Source organism: Coenobita brevimanus, chromosome 68 (genome assembly GCF_032717465.1).
Source record: "Coenobita brevimanus isolate Jiangsu-jjx chromosome 68, ASM3271746v2, whole genome shotgun sequence".
Lineage (NCBI taxonomy): Eukaryota > Metazoa > Arthropoda > Malacostraca > Decapoda > Coenobitidae > Coenobita > Coenobita brevimanus.
Window position 1 is genome coordinate 1288221 of NC_137021.1, and position 19280 is coordinate 1307500.

Sequence of the window (19280 nt, forward strand, 5' to 3'; positions counted from 1 at the left end):
TTCTTAAATATTTGGAACGACTTAGACAAAGAGGTGGTGCATGAGGAAAACATTCATGTGTGTAAAGGTAGACTTGATAAATGTGGATATGGAGACAGGACAACACGAGCATTGCTCAATTCCTGTATACTACAAATAGGTAAATACAAATAGGTAAATACACACACACACACACACACACACACACACACACAGCTACCCTACCTCATTCTCTCCGGGGAAAAGGCATCACTGCATTGTGGATCCCTTGCTCTCTCTCTCTCTCTCGTACATTTTATATCATCAGTTAAATATTCCCTATGTAATTTATTGCTTTATTTTTAGTTCTGTTTCTTATCATTTCTATAAAATTCCCTCAGATTTTCTACGTCTCCTCTATGTTGCTTCTCCCTATTTTCCTGTACAGCTTATTGACAAGTTTTGGACTGGAGAGAGCCTAGTAGAGACGGTGTTATTGAATACTGTGTCTCCGTGATTTTTATTCCTCTCTTTCTCTCCCTCCCTCCTTATCTCCCTTTTTCCTCCATCTCTCCTCTTCACTGTCTTCCTTCCCTCTCCTCTCCTTGTTTCCTCCCCCCCTTCTTCATCCTCTCCCCCTCTCTCCTCTCCCCCATTTCCCTCCCTATCTGCTTCTCTTTTCCATTTCACTCGGCCCCATCCTTCCTCCTCCTCCTCCTTTTTATTTCTCCCCTTCTTCCCTCCGCCTACTCTCCCTTTCCCTTCATTCCCTCCCCTCCTCCCCTCCCATACCTCCCCATCTCCCCTCTCCCCTCTCCCACACCCTCCCCACACCTCTGTGATTCAATTCCTCCCCTTCTTTGAGGGGCCAAGATGCAATATTTTTCTGCCTCTTTCTGATAAATGTTTCTCTCCTTTGATCCCTTTGCTCTCTGTAGGGAAAGGGGGAGGGGAGGGGAGAGGAAGGGGAGGAGGAAGTATTGGAAGAAGGGGGAGGGGAGGGAAGGGAGATTAGAAGGGGAGTAGGAGGGAGAAGGAGAAGAGATTGGAATTTTAAGGAATGAGGGAGGGGAGAGGAGGGGAGAAGAGGGAATGGGATGAGGGAAGGATGGGGGGAGAAGGGAGAGGGAAATGGAAGGGGTGGGAGAGGAAAAAAAGAGGTTAGAGGGAGAGAAGATTTGGAGGATTGAGGTTTGAGGGGAGAGGGAGGTAAAAGAGGTGGGGGGAAGGAAATGTTTAAGGAAAAAAAGGAAAGGAGAAGGGAAGGGGAGAGAAGAGGAGAAGGGAAGGGGAGGGAAGAGGAGGGGAGAGGGGAAAGAACGTGAGGAAAGTGAAGGAGAAGGAAGGGGAGAGGAGGAAAGTAAGGATATGGAGGAGAAAGGAAAAGGTTATTCGGTGGAGAGAGAGAGAGAGAGAGAGAGAGAGAGATTTAATCCACTGGGAGCCGGGAGGGAGGGAGAGAGAATATGGAAGGGAGAGAGGACGGGAATCAGAAGGGAAGGATGAAAGACGAGGAGGGAGTATTAGAGGTGGACTGTGGGAAAGGGGAGAGAGAGAGAGAGAGAGAGAAATGAATGGACCTTGAATTTCTTTTTTTAAATATTCAGTGTTTTGTGGGTGGGAAAAACTGTGCAGGCTAATCTCTCTCTCTCTCTCTCTCTCTCTCTCTCCAGTTCTACATCTGTTTAACTCCTCTCTCTCTCTCTTTTTTCTTTCCAGTCCTACGCGAAGACTTCCGGGTTTCTCCTACGGAAGTGAGGGTGGTGGGTGGAGAGAGAGCCATCCTGGAGTGCTCCCCGCCTAGAGGACACCCGGAACCGGAAGTGTCTTGGACGAAAGATGGACACCTCGTCGTTCCGGACCACAGGTGAGGTTGATGGACAGGTAGATAGAAAGTTAAATAGATAGAGAGATGGGTAGACTGGTGGATTGAAGTTGGTAATGAGTGAAATAAATAGAACATGAAAATGTGTTTAGATAGGTAGATAGATAGACAGATAGATAGATAGATAGATAGAGAGAGAGAGAGAGAGAGAGAGAGAGAGAGAGAGAGAGAGAGAGAGATGTATTTGCATTCGAACCTTTGGCTTGCTTTTGTGATGAAGGGAAATAGAGTGAGTGATTCTGGAAGGAGATGAAAGGCCGAGAGAGAGAGAGAGAGAGAGAGAGAGAGAGAGAGAGAGAGAGAGAGAGAGAGACGATTTAGCTCTCGGAAAAGTAAACACGAAAAAGGCATAGAAAATGAGAGGACGTGCAGGAGGGGAGACTATTGCATTTCTAGGTATGTGTGAGAGAAAATGGAAAATAAAGAGACGAGGAAACGTTTGATAAAAGAGAGGAAATACTTAATAGACTCGAAGTAGTGGAGGAAGAGGTATGTAGGTAGGTAGGTTGGTAGATAGGTAGGTAGGTGCACAGGTAAGTGGGTAGGGAGATAGATAGATGGGTAGATAGACTGATAGAGAAGATGAATGAAGTGTATGTGATTAGATAGCAATTAAAATGGTTGGTGAACGAAGTGAAGATATTATTTAGATTATAATAAAGATAAATGAATGGAAAAGTTTGCGAAATAGAGATGTGTATATGGTAATGAAGATGGATTTTGAATGAAGTAAGGTAGTGAAGTAAGAAGTAGTAACTGGTAGTAAAGGTGAATGATGAATGAAGTAAGGCCGTGAAATGAAGACGTGTAGATGGCAATACAGATGGGTGAAGTGAAGATGTGTAGGTGGTAGTAAAGGTGTGTGTTGAACGAAGGACCAGTGAGTTGTTCAGCAGTCGTAATGCATCCGGGTACACAGAAGCCCAATTGCTCATATATCACCACCAGCACTACCACCCCTGCCTCTCCCTGCCTCACCCTGCCTCACCTCTGCCTCTCCCTGCTTCACCCTGCCTCATCTCTCCTTGCCTCTTCGTCTTTCCCCCCTTCTTTCTCTCTGGCTTCACTCCCCTTCCCTCTCCTTCCTCTTCTTGCCTCCCCTCTCGTGTTTCTCTTCTCTCTGCCTCACTTCTTTCTCTTCCCATCCTTCCTGTTTCCACTTTCTTTGCATCTCCTCCCCTTCCTCCTTTTCCTGTCTTCCTCTTCCCTCCCTTCTTTCGTATCTTCCCCTTCCTTTCCACCCCTTTCCTTTTCCTTCCCTTCCATTGCATTTCCTTCGTTTTCTCGTCGCTTCCCTACTCCTCCCACTTCCTCCTCACCCCTTTCCTCTCACCTCACCAAACCTCTCACCTTTCTACCACTTCCTTCCATCTTCCCCACTCCATTTCTTTCCCCCCTCTACTTCTCTCCCTTTTTCTCCGTTTCCCTTCCTTTCCTTCCCCTCGTCCTTCCGCTCCCTTCCCTTCCCCTCCCCTCCCCCTCTCCCTTTCCCTCTCCCTTCTTCACCTTCCCCATCCCCTTCCCCATCTCCCTCTCTCCCTCCCCATTTGCCTCTTCCCCACGAGTCTATTTTCCGGCTGATGGTGAGGTGCCCAGGGGGATGACGAGAGAGAGAGAGAGGAGAGAATGGGAATATGTGTGTGTGTGTGTGTGTGTGTGTGTGTGTGTGTGTGTGTGTGTGTGTGCGTGTGTGATCTTTTACCCAAGTCCCCCCTCGCCGCTTAAAGAGATAGACGCTTCCATTTTCTTCAATAATTGCATCCCCGAGGTCACAAAAGAATTACTTTGATATCGACTAGGAGAGGAGAGTCAAAAGAATGGATAAGGTAGAATTGGGTAGATTTTTTGGGGGGTAGATTTTATTTTATCAGATTTTTGGGGTAGATGAGTTGGTTTGCGTTGATGTTGTTCCTTGTATTGCACTTTTTCTCTCACTTTTTTCTTTCCCTGCTTCTCTCTCTCTCTCTCTCTCTCTCTCTCTCTCTAATAACTCATTTCCTCTGACCTCCTCTCCTCGCACCAACCACACCCTTATCCTCTTTTGCTAACATGCACTCTCTTTAACCCCACACCTGCTCTCTCTCTCTCTCTCTCTCTCTCTCTCTCTCTCTCTCTCTCTACTGTGGTAAAGTTAGCCTTACTCTCAATAATAAACAGAAGTGACGAGGTTTGGAGGAGATAGATAAATGGAGAGAAAGAGAGAGAGAGAGAGAGAGAGAGAGAGAGCCCGGAGGTAAGGGAACTTGTAAAACATGATGGTGTGCAATTAAGGTTGAGTAAGTTTAAATTAGAACGGAACTTTGGAGGGGAGTGGAGTAGTGCAGGGAGTGTGTGTGTGGAGTGAGGGATGCTGTGGGATTGTGTGTGTGTGTGTGAGAGAGAGAGAGAGAGAGAGAGAAAGAGAGAGAGAGAGAGAGAGAGAGAGAGAGAGAGAGAGAGAGAGGTAAAAGAAGGGTAAAGGAGAGTGGCTTATGAGAGAAAGTTTGAGTGTAAAAGCCGAAAGTGCTGCCTAAGTTAATAATGGAAGGGAAGTTTGTGTATGGGGGTAGAGGAGATAGTAAGATGGTGAGATAGTGGGTAAATGTGAAGGTGAATTAATGAGAGAAAGCGTGAGATGGGGTCTGGAGTCATATTCGTCATCAGCATCATCATCAATAATCATCATCATAGCCATTACCATTGTCAGTTTTTTCTTTACTCTCATCGTCATCATCATCATCACCATCATCATCATCATCATCATCATCATCATCTTCATAATGATGATGATGATAACAATTGTCGTCAGCCTTGTCTTCGTATTATCATCATCATCATCATCGCCCCAATTCTTTTTCCCTAGATAAAAAAAAAAATGCATGTAGGCTCGAGATACATGAAAGAGAAAGGCCACAAAAGTTTTTCATCCCTGCTAAACCACGTACAGCCAGGCAGCTTAAAACAACCCCACTTAACCCTTTACAGCCTGTGTCAAAAGGGGGAATATTCTTAACAACACGAGGTTTGAAAGTGATGTAGTTTTTGAGTGTGGACGTAGAAGAAGGTGAAATCTGAGAATAGCAAAAAAAAAAAAAAGAGGAAGAAAGAATATGAACTTGGAAATTAAAATGAGAGTGGAAATATATATGGCGAACCAAAAAAAAAAAAATTATAGAAAATTAAAAATCAAAGAAAGATCTATCTATCTGTTTATTTATCTATCTACAGCCAGACGCCGTAATCCCGTAAGGAAGATTGGAAATATATATCTATGGTGAAGTGAAAAAATGGAATTAATCTGCGAGACGAACTAGAAAAAAAATAACATAGGTTGGAAAACGCACAAGTTAAATTAAAAACTATGCATAGAAATTAAGACGATTTGGAAGACATGAAAAGGCAAATATAAGTAAAAAGTAAAACAAAACAAAAATCTATAGGAAAAAAGGAGAAGTGAACTAGAAAACAGAATTGAACAAAAAGAAAAGGAAAGCTGGAAAACAAAGAAATGGGTGTCCTGGAAAAAAAAAAAAACTGGAAATTAAACGAAAGAGAAAAGAAAGAACTGAGCTAAACTGGAAAATCAACAGAATGAAAAAAAAAGAAAACGGAAACTGCAAGAAGGTAAACAGGTAAGTAGACAGAAATAAAGAGGGCGAGAGGGAAAGAAAAGAAAAATAATAAAACAAAGAGTCAAAATAAATACACGAACTGAAAAATTTAGTAAAGAAATAAAGATAATGCGCCAAAATATTAATGAGTAGCGTTTAACAGGGTGTACTCCCCATTCCCGCCCATTTCGTCTTCGGTTCTTCATTTTCAGTACCGAGCATACGAGAGAGCGAAACATCTTTTATTTTATTTTTGCATTATTATTTTTTTTTCGTTCAGGTACACAGGTTTTTCTCGATGCATCTTTTAGCACTCCCAATTTTCTATGTGATTTTTTCGAGACCTTTTTCGTTTGTTAGTTTTTTTTCGCGTTTTCGGTTTTATTTTGTGTGTGTGTGTGTGTGTGTGTGAGAGAGAGAGAGAGAGAGAGAGAGAGTCACCCTGCCTTCACCCTTTACTGCCCAGGGTGACATAATCCATTAAAACTTATTTGGAAGGGAACTCTAATGTTCGAACCCGTGAGCTGTGCGTCTGTGTCCCCGTAGGCGAAGGATAGTACGTTGAATTCCATCCTTAGTACACACACACACACACACACACACACACACACACACACACACACACACACACACAAAGATTTCCTCTCTCTCTCTCTCTCTCTCTCTCTCATTTTAATCCCTCATCTTTCCACACACTCTTTTCACCAGCCTTCTCCCGTCTTTCTCTCAGTCAACCATATTTTTACTTCTATCAGTGACCGCATCAGCATGGATTCCGGTGGTGGAGGAGGAGGAGGACGTGGAGTGGTGGTCTTGGGGGGAGGGGAGAGAGGGGGAGGGATGGGGTAGGGTGTGGGAGAGGGGGTGTGTGGAGTGGTGGCCTGAGGGGAGCGGAGAGAAGGATGGGAGGAATGGGAAAGGAGTGAGTGAGGGGGTTTGGAAATAGGAGGGTGAGGAAGGGTTAAATTGAGCTTTGAGTAAGAGAGAGAGAGAGAGAGAGGAACACAGACACGGATATAAACCTAAGAAGTCTGAAGGAACGAGAAGTGAAGGGCAATGAAGGAAACGTAAAAGTGAAGGAAATACTATAAGCCAAATTGAAGGACGAAGAAACAAGAGAAAAACTAGTCCATGGAAAACGAAAAAAGGAAGAGATATTTCGTAAGTAAAGACGAGTAGAGAGAGGAACTAAAAATAGAGACAGCGGATTAAAGGTTTGAGAAAATTAATGCGATAGCGTGGAAAAAAAAATAAGAGAAAGAAGAAGGAATGAAAGAAAACAAGAGTGAAAGAAAATGAAAAAAAAAAAGGAGAGAAAATCAAGGAAATAAGAGAAAAGGATGAAAAACCCACCATGAAAGCAAAAAAAAAAAAAAAATAAGGGATAAGAGTAATGGAATGGGAGAGGATGAAGGAAAAGGAGGAGGTGGAGGAAAGCAGAAAAATATTGTGGCTTTCTTCATGTCTATCTATCTATCTATCTGTCTATCTATCTATCTATCCATCCGCATATATCCTCCCACACACACTACCCACCCACTGTTGATATACTGATGGACTGATCTTAATCTTTCTCACCATTCTAAAAAAAACGAAAAAAAAGAATATAGGAAAAAAAAGGGAATATACAGATATAAATCCCATGAACAATACTTACGAGAAAAAAATTGTAAATACTATATATCATAAATTAATCATCCTCTGTCAAAAAAAACTCAAAATCGAAAAAAATGTATAATACCGTCACTAAAAAATAAATAAATGTCTGTCAGAATGAACACCAGATTTTCATTTGTTGGGGAAAAATTACAGGTTAGGAAAAAAAGTCATATATTAAAATGCCAATTGAAAGACACATATTGCCTGTTGAAGAAAATAAATAGTAATGTATGTATGAGCGAGAACAGAGCCAAAAAGAGAGGAAATAAAGGGGAAAAAAAAAGGCAAAAAGAGCAATGCAAGAGCAAGAAGAGCAAAAAGGGCAAAAAAAGAGCCTAAACATATGAGCAAAAAGGACAATAAAAGAGAAAAAAAGCAATAAAGAGTAAATAACTGCGATATATGAGCAAAAAAGAGCAACGAAAGAGAAAAAACAGCAATAAAAGAGCAAAAAGAGCAATAAAGAGTAAAAAAAATTGCGATATATAAGCAAAAAGAGCAATGAAAGAGCAAAAACAGCAATATAAGAGCGAAAAAAGAGAAATGAAATAGCAAAAAGAGCGATATATAGGCAAAAAGAGCAATGAAAGAGCAAAAACATCAGTACAAGAGCAGAAAAGAGAGATAAAACACCGATAGAGGGGGAAAAATATCAGTAAGAGCAATAAAAGACCAAAAAAGAGCAAAAAAAAAAGTCCCAAAAAGAGTTAGAAAAAGAGCAATAAGAGAGCAAAATATATCAGTTTGTAAAGGTATAAATAACTCTCGACAAAAACATAAATCACTGGACATAAAATCACACTGACCTCTGACCTGTTATTAAGGGGGCTTTACCTGTGTTTACCTGTGGGTCATGGATAGCTGGACACACTAAGAGGAAGTGTGATTAAGTGTTATCAGTGTGAGTAGGCGATAAGCTGTGTCTGTCTGTCTGGCTGTCTGGATGGCTCTGTCTCTCTATGTCTGTCTCTTTGCATCTATCAGTCTATATTTTATGTCTGTCTGTTTAATCTGTATGTATCTGTTTATATTCTCTCTCTCTCACACACACACACACACACACACACACACACACACACACACACACACACACACACACACACACACGTTACAGAGGCTTGGGGTCAAACACCTGCTTTGGAAAGACTTCCTTTCAAATATCCGGGACATCATCGTAATATATTCTGCTGAAGAGAGAGAGAGAGAGAGAGAGAGAGAGAGAGAGAGAGAGAGAGAGAGAGAGAGAGAGAGAGAGAGGAAGGACGGGAAAATGAAAAGGGAGGAAGGAAATGACGAGGCAGAAGAGGGTGCTGGAGGAAGGAGAGAAAGGGTTATTGAGACTTAAAGGAGTAGGACAGGAGGTGGAGAGAGAGAGAGAGAGAGAGAGAGAGAGAGAGAGTAGGAAGTGAGAAAGAGGACGGGAAAGTTAGTTTAAGAGTAAGAGTAATGGAATGAGACATTTAGTTACAGGATGCAAAAGAGTGCAAGTGAGATTGAATGAGTGAGCTAGTCGGAGAGAGAGAGAGAGAGAGAGAGAGAGAGAGAGAGAGTGGAGGTATAAGGTGTAGGTTGAAAATGAAGTAAGGTGATTTAGATGTTTATGAGGGAGAAGGAGGGGAGAATGGTAAATGAGTGTGAGGGAAAGAGAGGGGAAAAGTTGAGAGAGGGAGAGAGAGAGAGAGAGAGAGAGAGAGAGAGAGAGAGTCAAGATACATGTAAACTAGAGAGATGAGAATGGGAGGGGGGAGATCAATGGAGTGAAGGAGAATGATGAGATACATGAGAGAGAGAGAGAGAGAGACGAGGAAGCAAGACAGAGAGAGCGAGAAAGAAACAGGCCAAAAACCTGAGAGGAAAGGGGAAGGAAAAACTGAGAGAGATAAAATTGGGAGGCGAGGGAGGAGAAAAAGGGAGGGAGATCGTAAAGCTAAATGAAAATGAGTAGGAAAAAAAGGGAGAGAAAAAAGCGAGAGAAAAAAGGGAGAGAAAAAAGCGAGAGAAAAAAGGGAGGGCGAAGGAAAATGGATAAGAGGAAAATGCATAGGAATTTGGTGTGGGTAGGCAAGCGCTTCTCTCTCTCTCTCCCTGTCTTTCTTTCTATTTTTCCCTCTTCCTCCTTTTCTTCCTCTTCCTCTCTTCACCTTCTTGTATTCCTCTTTGTCTGCTTTCTTTACCGCTTAGTCCTTTCTTCCTCCTTCCTCTGTGTCTTCTTTATCCGCCCTTCCCTCTTTCTTTTTCTCATTCAAGACGGTTTTATTTTCTTCCATCCCATATTTATTCCCTCTTTTCCCTGCTTGTCTTTATTAGATTTAAGTCTCCTGAAGGACATGCATTACTGTTTCATATATTATTTTCTGTTTCACGTTTCATCTTTCTCTCCTCACTTTCTTTACTCTTCTTTATCCTTTCTTTATCACAGTCGTCTTTATTTCATCATTCCTGGATAACACGAAGGGTAAGAGTGACATTTTTCTTCCTGTTTCTTTAATCCTCATCTTTCTCATCTTCCCATACTTATTTTTTTTCTCCATTTTTTCTTCAAGACGTCCCGTGAAGTTTTTGAAAAACTTAAGAAACTATTTGTAGGGATAATTTTAACCTAAGTCCAAATCTCAGCCGCATCGGAGCTACGTTTACTGATGACGTTATGGGCGAAATTGGCCAGCCTTTTAGTAGCAGTAATAGTAGTAAGAGTAGTAGTAGTAATAATAATAGTAGTAAGGGTAGTAGTAGAACGAGTAATAATAATAATAATGATAATAATAATAATAATAATAATAATCATGGGACAGGCAGTATATCAGTTTTTAAAATCGTCTTTCCCGGATCTCTAATATAACTTTTACTCAGCAACTTTGATTTTTACTGAGCGTCTTTTGTTTCGTCTTCCTGGTGTTCCAAGTGTGTGTGTGTGTGTGTGTGTGTGTGTGTGTGTGTGTGTGTGTGTGTGTGTGTGTGTGTGTGTGTGTTTCTGCTATCTATTTTCTTCCAGCCTTTCTGCCTTTTCTTTGTGTCTTTTATCAGTGCTTTTTCCTTTACATGTTTTTCCTTCTCATTTTCCGTTGCAATTCTCCTAGTCTCTTCTTCGATTTTTATTTTCTCTTTATTCTTGTGTTTTTTTTATCTCACTTGACTCTCAACTCTTTCTTGTCTTCCGTTAAAGGTAATTGCTGTGTTTTTTATTACCATTTACTCCTATTTCCTTGCTTTCTTCCACTGCTCTCTCCCTCCCTCCCCCCCTCTGTGTCTCTATCTATCTATCTATCTATCTGTCTATCTATCTATCTATCTATCTGTCTATCTAATTAACCAACGCCGCTGCCGGTAATGGGTTGTACAAAGAATCCTCATACATTGTCGTCTATTCCACATGAAATATTTATTCCACCCTTCCACATATCGCATCAAACCAGTGCACGTGTGTAAGTTACTCATCCTTCCCACCTCATCCACATATATTTCTAATTTTTTTCCAACCATTCCACGTACATACTCCATTTGTTCACCCATTTTCCCACCTACATCATGCATACTCCACTCATCCACCCATCTCTCCACTCCACTTCACCAGTATCATCCACCCCGGCCAGATAGACGGAATAGGGAGGGAAGGGGAGGGGGGGGAGCAAGCGTTTCCATGATGCAGGTCGGTAAACAGCGTGGCTAAACAAATAAACAATCTGGAGGGTGCGAGTGTAAACAAAGATCACCTGACTGACAAAAGACCACGTGCGCACCAGCTGATCCCAAGTGTCAACAAACTTCATAGGTGTGGTGGAGGAGGTGGGGGGGGCTTGTGGGTGAGGAGTGGGGGAGAGGAAAAGGAGGGAGAGGGAGGAAAAGGGAGGGGAAAAGGGCTGGGGTAGGAAGGAAGGGGAAGTGAGGGAAGGGAAAGGGGGAGAGGCAAAAGGAAGAGGGAAGAAGAGGGGAAAGGGAGTGGTAAGAAGGAGGGAGATATGAGGAATGAGAGAGAGACAGAGAGAGAGAGACAGAGAGAGAGATGGGGGGGGGGAGAGGCAGTTACACAAATAAACATGCAAACAAACAGTCAGACATACAGACCAGTAGATAAAAACAGAGATATATAAACATAACACACATCATTGAAAACCCCCTGACAAAACTCCACACAAGCTATTTCGGGTTTGAACAGAGATCATTTAGCATCGTTCCCCCTAACCACGATGAATCCCACATTGATCATTACTGCAACGTGCACTTTCAACCCGTGTCAGAATGGATTGTTCAGTGGGTAAGAATGTAAGACACGAAAAGGGCTAGTCATCTGGTCACTTTTGGTACCTTTGTGGGTGTGTTGTGATTATTTCGTTCGTGTTAGGATGGCGTGTAATGGATTTCTGTGTGTGTGTGTGTGTGTGTGTGTGTGTGTGTGTGTGTGTGTGTGTGTGTGTGTGTGTGCGGCGAGTTGCGAATGTGCGTGTGTGTTAGTATCTTGTGCTGTATCAGTGTGTATCTGTATGTTGTTTACGTGTATGTGATTGGAGTAAAACACACACACACACACACACACACACACACACACACACACACACACACAATCACCTTCCTCCACCCATGTTTCACCCTGTCCCACACCCCCCCAGACACATACATCCCACACTCCCCTACCCCCGCACCCACACATGCACACCTACCCCCCCACCACACACCCACCTACACCCAGCCACACCTACACACACCACCCCCACGCTAAAAAAAAAAAAAAAACAGCATTAGACGCTACAAAAAAGCTCAAACTAGCGGGTGATCAGACAGGTGAGGTGAAGTGAAAATTGGCGTGTTGAGACCGTAGATTTGACGAGGTGGAGGTAACAGCTCTTAATCGGGTGCTTAGGCCTCGTTGGGGGAATCGCATGGCTGGGAGGGAGGGAGAAGGGGGAGATAATTTAAGGGTATGGGGAGAGGGGAGAGAATTTAGGGAGGATGGGGAGGGAGGGAGAATTTAGTGGGGGATGGGGAGGGGGGAAAGGAGGGCGGAAGGGATTGAAGAGGTGACTGAGGCAGGGAGAGAAAGGAGGTTGGAGGGGAGGGGGAGGGGGAGGGGGAGAGAGAGTTTAGAGGGCATTGGGGAGGGGATAAGGGAAGGCAAGGGGAGGAGAGGAGGGGGAGAGGATTTAGAGGGAGGGGGAGAAAATTTAGGAGCGAGGAGGAAGGGGAGAGAGAATCAGGAGGGAACTTGGGACTTGATAAGGAGAGAGAGAGAGAATGGACGGCCCTGTCTGCTGGTGTGGGTTTAGCAGACGTTTTTCCCTGCTTCATGAAATTACGTGTCGAATTCTAAGAGGCTTTGGGAGTGTCGTTGCACCTTTTCCTTAGCTATTTATTCTGCACATCACACCTCAGCATCCTCTTGTGTGTTACTAAGGCAAACTAAGCTGATATTAAAACACTATAAATAGCATGCAGGTGAGGTGCTTGAGAGAGAGAGAGAGAGTGAGAGAGGTAAATTTTCTCTCGCGAGTGTACCTTTTTGTCCTCGTTCACTCTCTCCTTCCCCTCCTCCTCCAAAATGTACTCGGAGTGCCACTTCTGTTAATATTTTCTTTTTTTTTTTGCTTAAGGTTTTCTTCTTAATGGCGTCTCACTGGCCTGTTGATGATGATGATGATGATGATGATGATGACGATGATGGCGATGATGATGAAGATGATGATGATGATTTACTAATTTCCTTTTCCTTCTCTATGGGCAGGGTGTACGTGGATGCTGGGGGTCGCCTGGTATTCACGGAGACGCTACAGACGGACGAGGGTCGCTACGTGTGTGTCGCCTCGAACATGATGGGTACCAGGACGTCAGACCCGGCCATATTAGCGGTACTAGGTAGGTGGCGGAGAGTACTAGTAGGCGGGGAGGCTGGGGAGGATGGGGAAGGTTAGAGAAGGCGGGGATTGGGTGTGGGGAGGAGTCTTGTGTGTTTGTGTGGTGTCTAATGTGAGTGGTACACTATTCATCAGACCCGGCCATGTAAGCGGTACTAGGTAGGTCATAGGGCATACTAGGTACGTAATGGGGAGTACTAAATGCGTAGGGAGGTGTGGGAAGACTTGGCAGGAGCGGGGAAGATGGGGAGGTATGGGGAGGAAGGAGAGTCTGTGGGTGTGTGTTTTTATTTGTCTTTGGCGTGTAACAAGGTGGGCATTAAGATATAAGACCCCGCCATATTAGCAGTACCAGGTAGGTCGTGGGGAGTAGTAGTAAATGATCACGAGGACCAGGGGAGTGGGGAAGTGTGGGGAGGTATGGAGAGACGGGGAGCTGACATGGGGAGGAAGGAACTGGAAGTGGGGAGGAAATCATGCATGTGTGTGTGTTGAGTCTACCATCATGGGAAAAAGAAAATAATTATAGAAATATAAAAGATCTTGGTATGCTTGTGATCCGAGGTTAGTGATGGGGAGTACTAGTTAGGTGGGGAGGATGGGGAGGAGGGAGAGGGGAGTGAGCGAATGGGGAGTGGGTAAAGGGAGGAAGAGGGATGGGGGAGCTACCAGATGGGGATTGGGGAGCGACTGGGGAAGATTGGGATTTGAGATATGATTGAATTGACAGTGGGGAGGACTAGGAGAAAGGTACACTGAAGGAGGAGGGAAGGAGGTAAATAGGAAAGAAAAAATAAAGGAGAAAAGAAGGCAATGAGGAAGGAAATAAAGGAGGAAAATAGCAAAGCAGGGAATTAGGAATATAATAAAGACATTACTGGATATTATTAACCGTCTATTCTCATTTCTGAAAGAGTAATGAGTTCCAGGCTTGGTAATAAAGAGGCAGAGGCTGAAAACTGGCCTAATTAGAGAGAGAGAGGGAGAGAGAGAGAGAGAGAGAGAGAGAGAGAGAGAGAGAGAGAGAGAGGGAGGGAGGTAATGGGCCGAATAAAACATCAGCTAGAAGTAAAAAAAGATTAATAGCGGCCATTATCTAAAAGTAAAAGATAATTAGGCCTGAGTAAAGCGACGTGAGGGCGATTTTTACGGTGGCAATGAGGCGATACACACATTTTACACCCAAATTTTACGCATTTACACTTTTTTTTAACACCCCTCACCTGATTTGGATACACCTGAGTGTTTTATTCCGTTTAACAGGGGGTGATTTTTTTTTTCAGTGATGTTCTTTCACTCAGGGGGTTAAAAATAAATGTCAATAACTTTTTGTTTGACCTCCACGGACGTGATGTTATGTTCAGGCGATGCTAGATTATATTTCATCTTAACCCATTCAGGACGAGGACTTTTTCTTTCATTTCATTCATTCATTCATTCATCCATTCTTTCTTTTATTCATTTATTCTTTCTTTCATTAGTTCGTTCATTCATTCATTCATTCTTTCATGCATTCATTCATTCTTTCTTCCTTTCATTCATTCATTCTTTCTTTCTTTCATTCATTCAGTCATTCACTCATTCGTTCTTTCTTTCTTTCTCTCTGTTTTTCTTTCTGCTGCAGCCAAGTTATTTTATTCATCCCACGAATAGTGAATAAACATGCTTGGAAACAGAATGAGTTTAAAATGTATAAATACGTAATTAGAATGAAAGGCTTAAGAACGTAAGTCATCCACCTCTTCGAGCACACCTTTATGTCCTCTCGAGATTAACCTGACCTGATTTTATCTATTTTATTAATTTTAGTAAAGGCAGCCTCAATATTCTGGACACCCGGATCTTTCATTCAACCTACCATCACGTAAATTCCGCCCTGATATAAGGGAATTAATCCATGGAGTCAGAGGCCCGAAAAAAAAAAGAAAAAAAAGTTTATGGTAGAGGATAAGCCCCATTGAAACTTAAAACGTCAGGAAATTATGCATAAAAAATCCCGGGGCGCCGGACTCTGGCTATCGGGTAAGATCGTAATTAGAGCGGAAAGTATTATTCACCTGCCGGGTAATATCGCAACTCTCGCCCGCGCATTTCGTATTGCGTGCCTCCCCCCCCCCTCTCCTCTCACCTGGAAATACCCCTACCCCCTCTGTCCCTCCCCCTCCCGCTCATGTATTTTCCCCCTCCCCCCTTCCTCCCACTTCTTACCCCCCCCTCCCCTTCTCCTGTACGTCCCTTACTGCTCACACCTTCATAGTATCATCCCCTCTTTCTCTCCCCCTCCTTCTCTCTCCATCCCTCCCTCTTCCCCTTGCCCCTTCCTCCAACCACCTCCCCTCCTCCAGCCCCCTGCTAATCTTCCTCCCTTCTCTCTCTTAACCTTCCTCTAATTCGTCTACTTTCAACCCCTATCTCTCCCTCCTCACTCCCTTCCTTCTGCGTCCCTCCCCTTCCTTCCTCCCTCATCGCCCCCTCCCTCCTCCCCTCCTCGTGACTTACCTTCGCCTCATTCCTCAGTTCCCCCCACTTCCTTCCCCTCTTCCCTTAGCTTCCCCTCCCCTCGATCATCTCGCCTGGTTTTACTGTTCGATGTACCCCCTGAGAGAGAGAGAGAGAGAGAGAAAGAGAGAGAGAGAGAGAGAGAGAGAGAGAGAGAAAGAGAGAGAGAGAGAGAGAGAGAGAGAGAATTAGAAAATAGGATATAGTCTCTCTTCCTATTTGTTTGCCTGTCGCTGTCTCCGTCCTTTTTCTTAATCATTTTGTTTCTCTCTCTCTCTCTCTCTCTCTCTCTCCCTCCCTCCCTCCCTCCCTCCCTCCCTCCCTCCCTCCCTCTCCCCATTTCCCCCCTCCTTACTCCTCACTACCCCCATCCCCCTAAAAACCTTTATAAACAGCTAATTGCCTTATAAGTAACACAAAATAATTCCAGCGTTTTAATCTCGACCCGGATCCCTGACAATTCCCTTCGTTCCACCCGGATTTTTAATTTCTAGAGATTCGGACTAATTCTCTCGCTGCTGGACGGTGGTGATAGTTATGAGAGAGAGAGAGAGAGAGAGAGAGAGAGAGACACGCGCACACACACACACACACACACACACACACCAAAGCACAGAAACGCTCTACTCTTCCCAGAAAATCCCTACTCAGACCTAATCCTATTTTTCCTTCCCTCGTGGCTCTTTTCCAAAATGCACTTCGGAGCGAATTTTTCACACGTCCTCTTCAATTATTCGCTATACGTTAATATTCGTTATCTGGATTTTCCGTAAATGTTCGATATAACGGAACACCTGAGTATTCATTAAGGAACGAGCCAATCCTCTTAGAGTTTGGCCATTTTTCTGCTTTGGACTAATTCCTGGGTGGTTCAGAGAGAGAGAGAGAGAGAGTAGATAATTTATGGGAGAAAGAAAATTTAGCTACATCTTCTATAACCATGTCACTACTCAAGAAAAATCTATTCTAAATTAAAGAAAAATCGAATCGAGGTAGTAAAAAAAATAAATAAATAAAAGTAGCCACCGTTCTGAAGGATTAATAATTCCCGAAACTCCCTCAATTAATTCAGTATCCTCAACATAATACTCTCCCTTAGCATTATAACCTTTGCAATTTATTCATAACTTGCTCGTCTCATAATTTTATCTTGTCGTCGTCAGTCGGATGTTATCATGAATACTTAACACATGCTTATCACGGACTTATTAGGGATTTGTAATTATATCATCCAGTAAAGAGATTATTTTCCATTTTCAGCATTAATATATATATATACGTCATTCTCTTCGTCTCCGGCTGCCTGTCTTCCTGCCTGTCAGTCTGTCTGTGTCTAAATATCTATCCACCTGTTATCTATCGTGATCTCTCTTACTGTCTGTATGTCTGTCTTTGTCTGTACGTCTGTCTGTGTCTGTCTATCTATCTATCTATCTGTCTGTCTGTCTGCCAAAATATCCCTATCTTAATCCTACCTCTTACTTAATTTCTGTCTCTGTCTCTGCTCTCTCTGTCTCTGTCTCTGTCTCTCTCTGTCTCTCTCATTTAACCAGAACACCCCGGTTTTTTAATCACCATAAAACCGAAATAGGTCACTAATAAAGTCCAAAAAAAAGGCACCGCCATCATCATAACCCACACGCCTAAATGAGATATAATTCTAAATGGAAAATGGAAACCGGCCTCTACCTCGATAATCCGGAATATGGTAGCCTCCCCCATCGGATAATGAGGAAAGCCATCGTTATTCCGGTATGTCGGTGTTCCTGTTATCCGGAATATGGCAGGCTTCCCCGTCGTATAGTGAGGAATGCTATCGTTATTCCGGAAGGTCATTGTTCCCGTTATCCGGAACGCATTGCTGGTGGTGATGGTTGGTGTGATACTCTAAACTTCAATCATTCGGAATAGGCCAGTGCATCAATTTTCCGGAATAACCCTCTGTAATCCGGAATATTTATGCTGGTAATCCCAGAATGCATTGATCATGATGACTGGTGTGATATTAAAACCTCAACAAGCCGGAATAGACCAATATATCTATATTTCGGACAAAGCCAGTGCCCTCTGTAATCCGGAATGTGCATACTGATAATCCCAAAGACTTTAGTTACTCAGAATATATACTTTAAAAATCCTCATAATTTATTGAGAGGTACTGATGCTGCTCATTCGTATAGGGTGAGAGCTTCAGTAATCTGGAATAAAGTCAGGCCTTATAATTCAGAATCAGTAGTTCAGAAGTTGTAAGTAATACGGAATAGGTCATTGCCTCGATAGCGTAGATTTTCCAATTGATATTAATTTTGAATGCACCGATGTTTAATGGTTTGGAACTGATAAATGCTTCAGTGATTCGTAATATACCAAAGCTCCAATAACGTTAAAAGCCGTAACGCATCAGTAATATGGAATAAATTAATGGCCTGACGATCTTGAACGTGGTAAAAAAAAAAAAAAAATCTGAGGGTTCGAAATGTGTCTTTGCCTCGATACTCGAAAATGAAATAATGTCATAGAGATTCGAACTATGGCGGAGCTTCAGTAATTCAGAATACCTTTATGTTTCAGATTTTCAGAATAGGTCAGCGCATATAGAGTTTTTAATGCCATACTGCCCTCAGAAATCGAAATATGTCAGAGCGTCAATAATTTAAAATGCGATAAATGCCTCAGAAATTCGGAATCTGTCAATGCTTCGCTGATTTAAAACGAATTAATGCTCCCGGAATCCGAACTGCTTCATTTCCCTCCAGCACCGCGTCCAGAAATAAAAAAAAAATAAAGTTTTTTTTTTTTTTGTCCATATAATTTAATAACTGCTCTCCTGTGACTTTTCTTTATTCTTGTTGTTTCCGGGCGACTCTCTGTCTCTCTGTCTCTCTCTCTCTGTCTCTCTCTCTCTCTCTCTCTCTCTCTCTCTCTCTCTCTCTCAGCTCTGAAGAGACATTTCGTTCGAACTTGGTGGGGCAGATAAAACCTTCCTTCTTTACTATCCAGGTGTTGCCATGGCAGCAGTACAGACGTCCCTCACCTCCCTCCCTATCCCCCGAAAGGTGAATGGTGGGGGGGCGGTGCAAGGGAGACAAAATCAGCCTGCAGTCCACTGTGCCCTCGTCCATCATACTGCCCTCTCTCCACACACAGACTTCCTCTCTCATATACATCTTCACCCCATCCCCTCATCCTCGGTCTCCACGTCCACCTCAGCCACACATACACTCTCCTAGCCAGTCTCTCATTTTCTACATCAGTACGCCTCTCTATTTCAAAATAGTTCAAAATACACCGCCTTTCCAATAATCCAAAATATTGTGTGTCAAAGCCAGGACATTTCGGGACGCCTGAAAATTTTGCTTTCTTTTTTTTTTCTTTTTTTTTTTTTGTCCATCACTAATTCTGCTGGCCCTGCCCAATGCAATAATCCTTCCAGTTCAGTGACTTTTTTTTTTCCTTCTGTTATTAGTGCTGTCAGTCCAATTGGGTATTTTATTCTTTTGTTTATTTAGCTTGGTGGTCCTTGCAAACCGAGAATAGATGCATTATTATTATTATTATTATTATTATTATTATTATTATTACTTTAGTTGTAGTAGTAGTTGCCACCCCAGGCCTCATCTGGACGTGAACCCAGTGGACGGAAGGCTGAAGTTGCCCTCCTCTTGCAGTCCCTCATCGTCATGCAGGGGGATAGGGAGGGAGTTGAGGGATGTTTGTATAGCCAGGCAGTGGACCCGACCGGTAATATCGAAGCCGCCACGTGAAGGCATCCCCCTCCAACTAGAATTAAAAGCAAAGAGGCTAATAACTCCAGAATACCAGAATATTTCGCCATCTATAATATTT

The 19280-nt window shown here is 43.1% G+C and overlaps 1 protein-coding gene across 1 annotated transcript in view; it reads left to right on the forward strand.

Moving 5' to 3' along the window:
• Window positions 1-19280, forward strand: part of LOC145405784 (roundabout homolog 2-like) — a 288900-nt gene that overhangs the window by 177345 nt on the left and 92275 nt on the right. The window contains exons 4-5 of the mRNA XM_080277020.1: window positions 1678-1825; window positions 12806-12936. Coding sequence (XP_080133146.1) covers window positions 1678-1825; window positions 12806-12936 — 279 coding nt within the window. The remainder of the gene's footprint in view (window positions 1-1677; window positions 1826-12805; window positions 12937-19280) is intronic.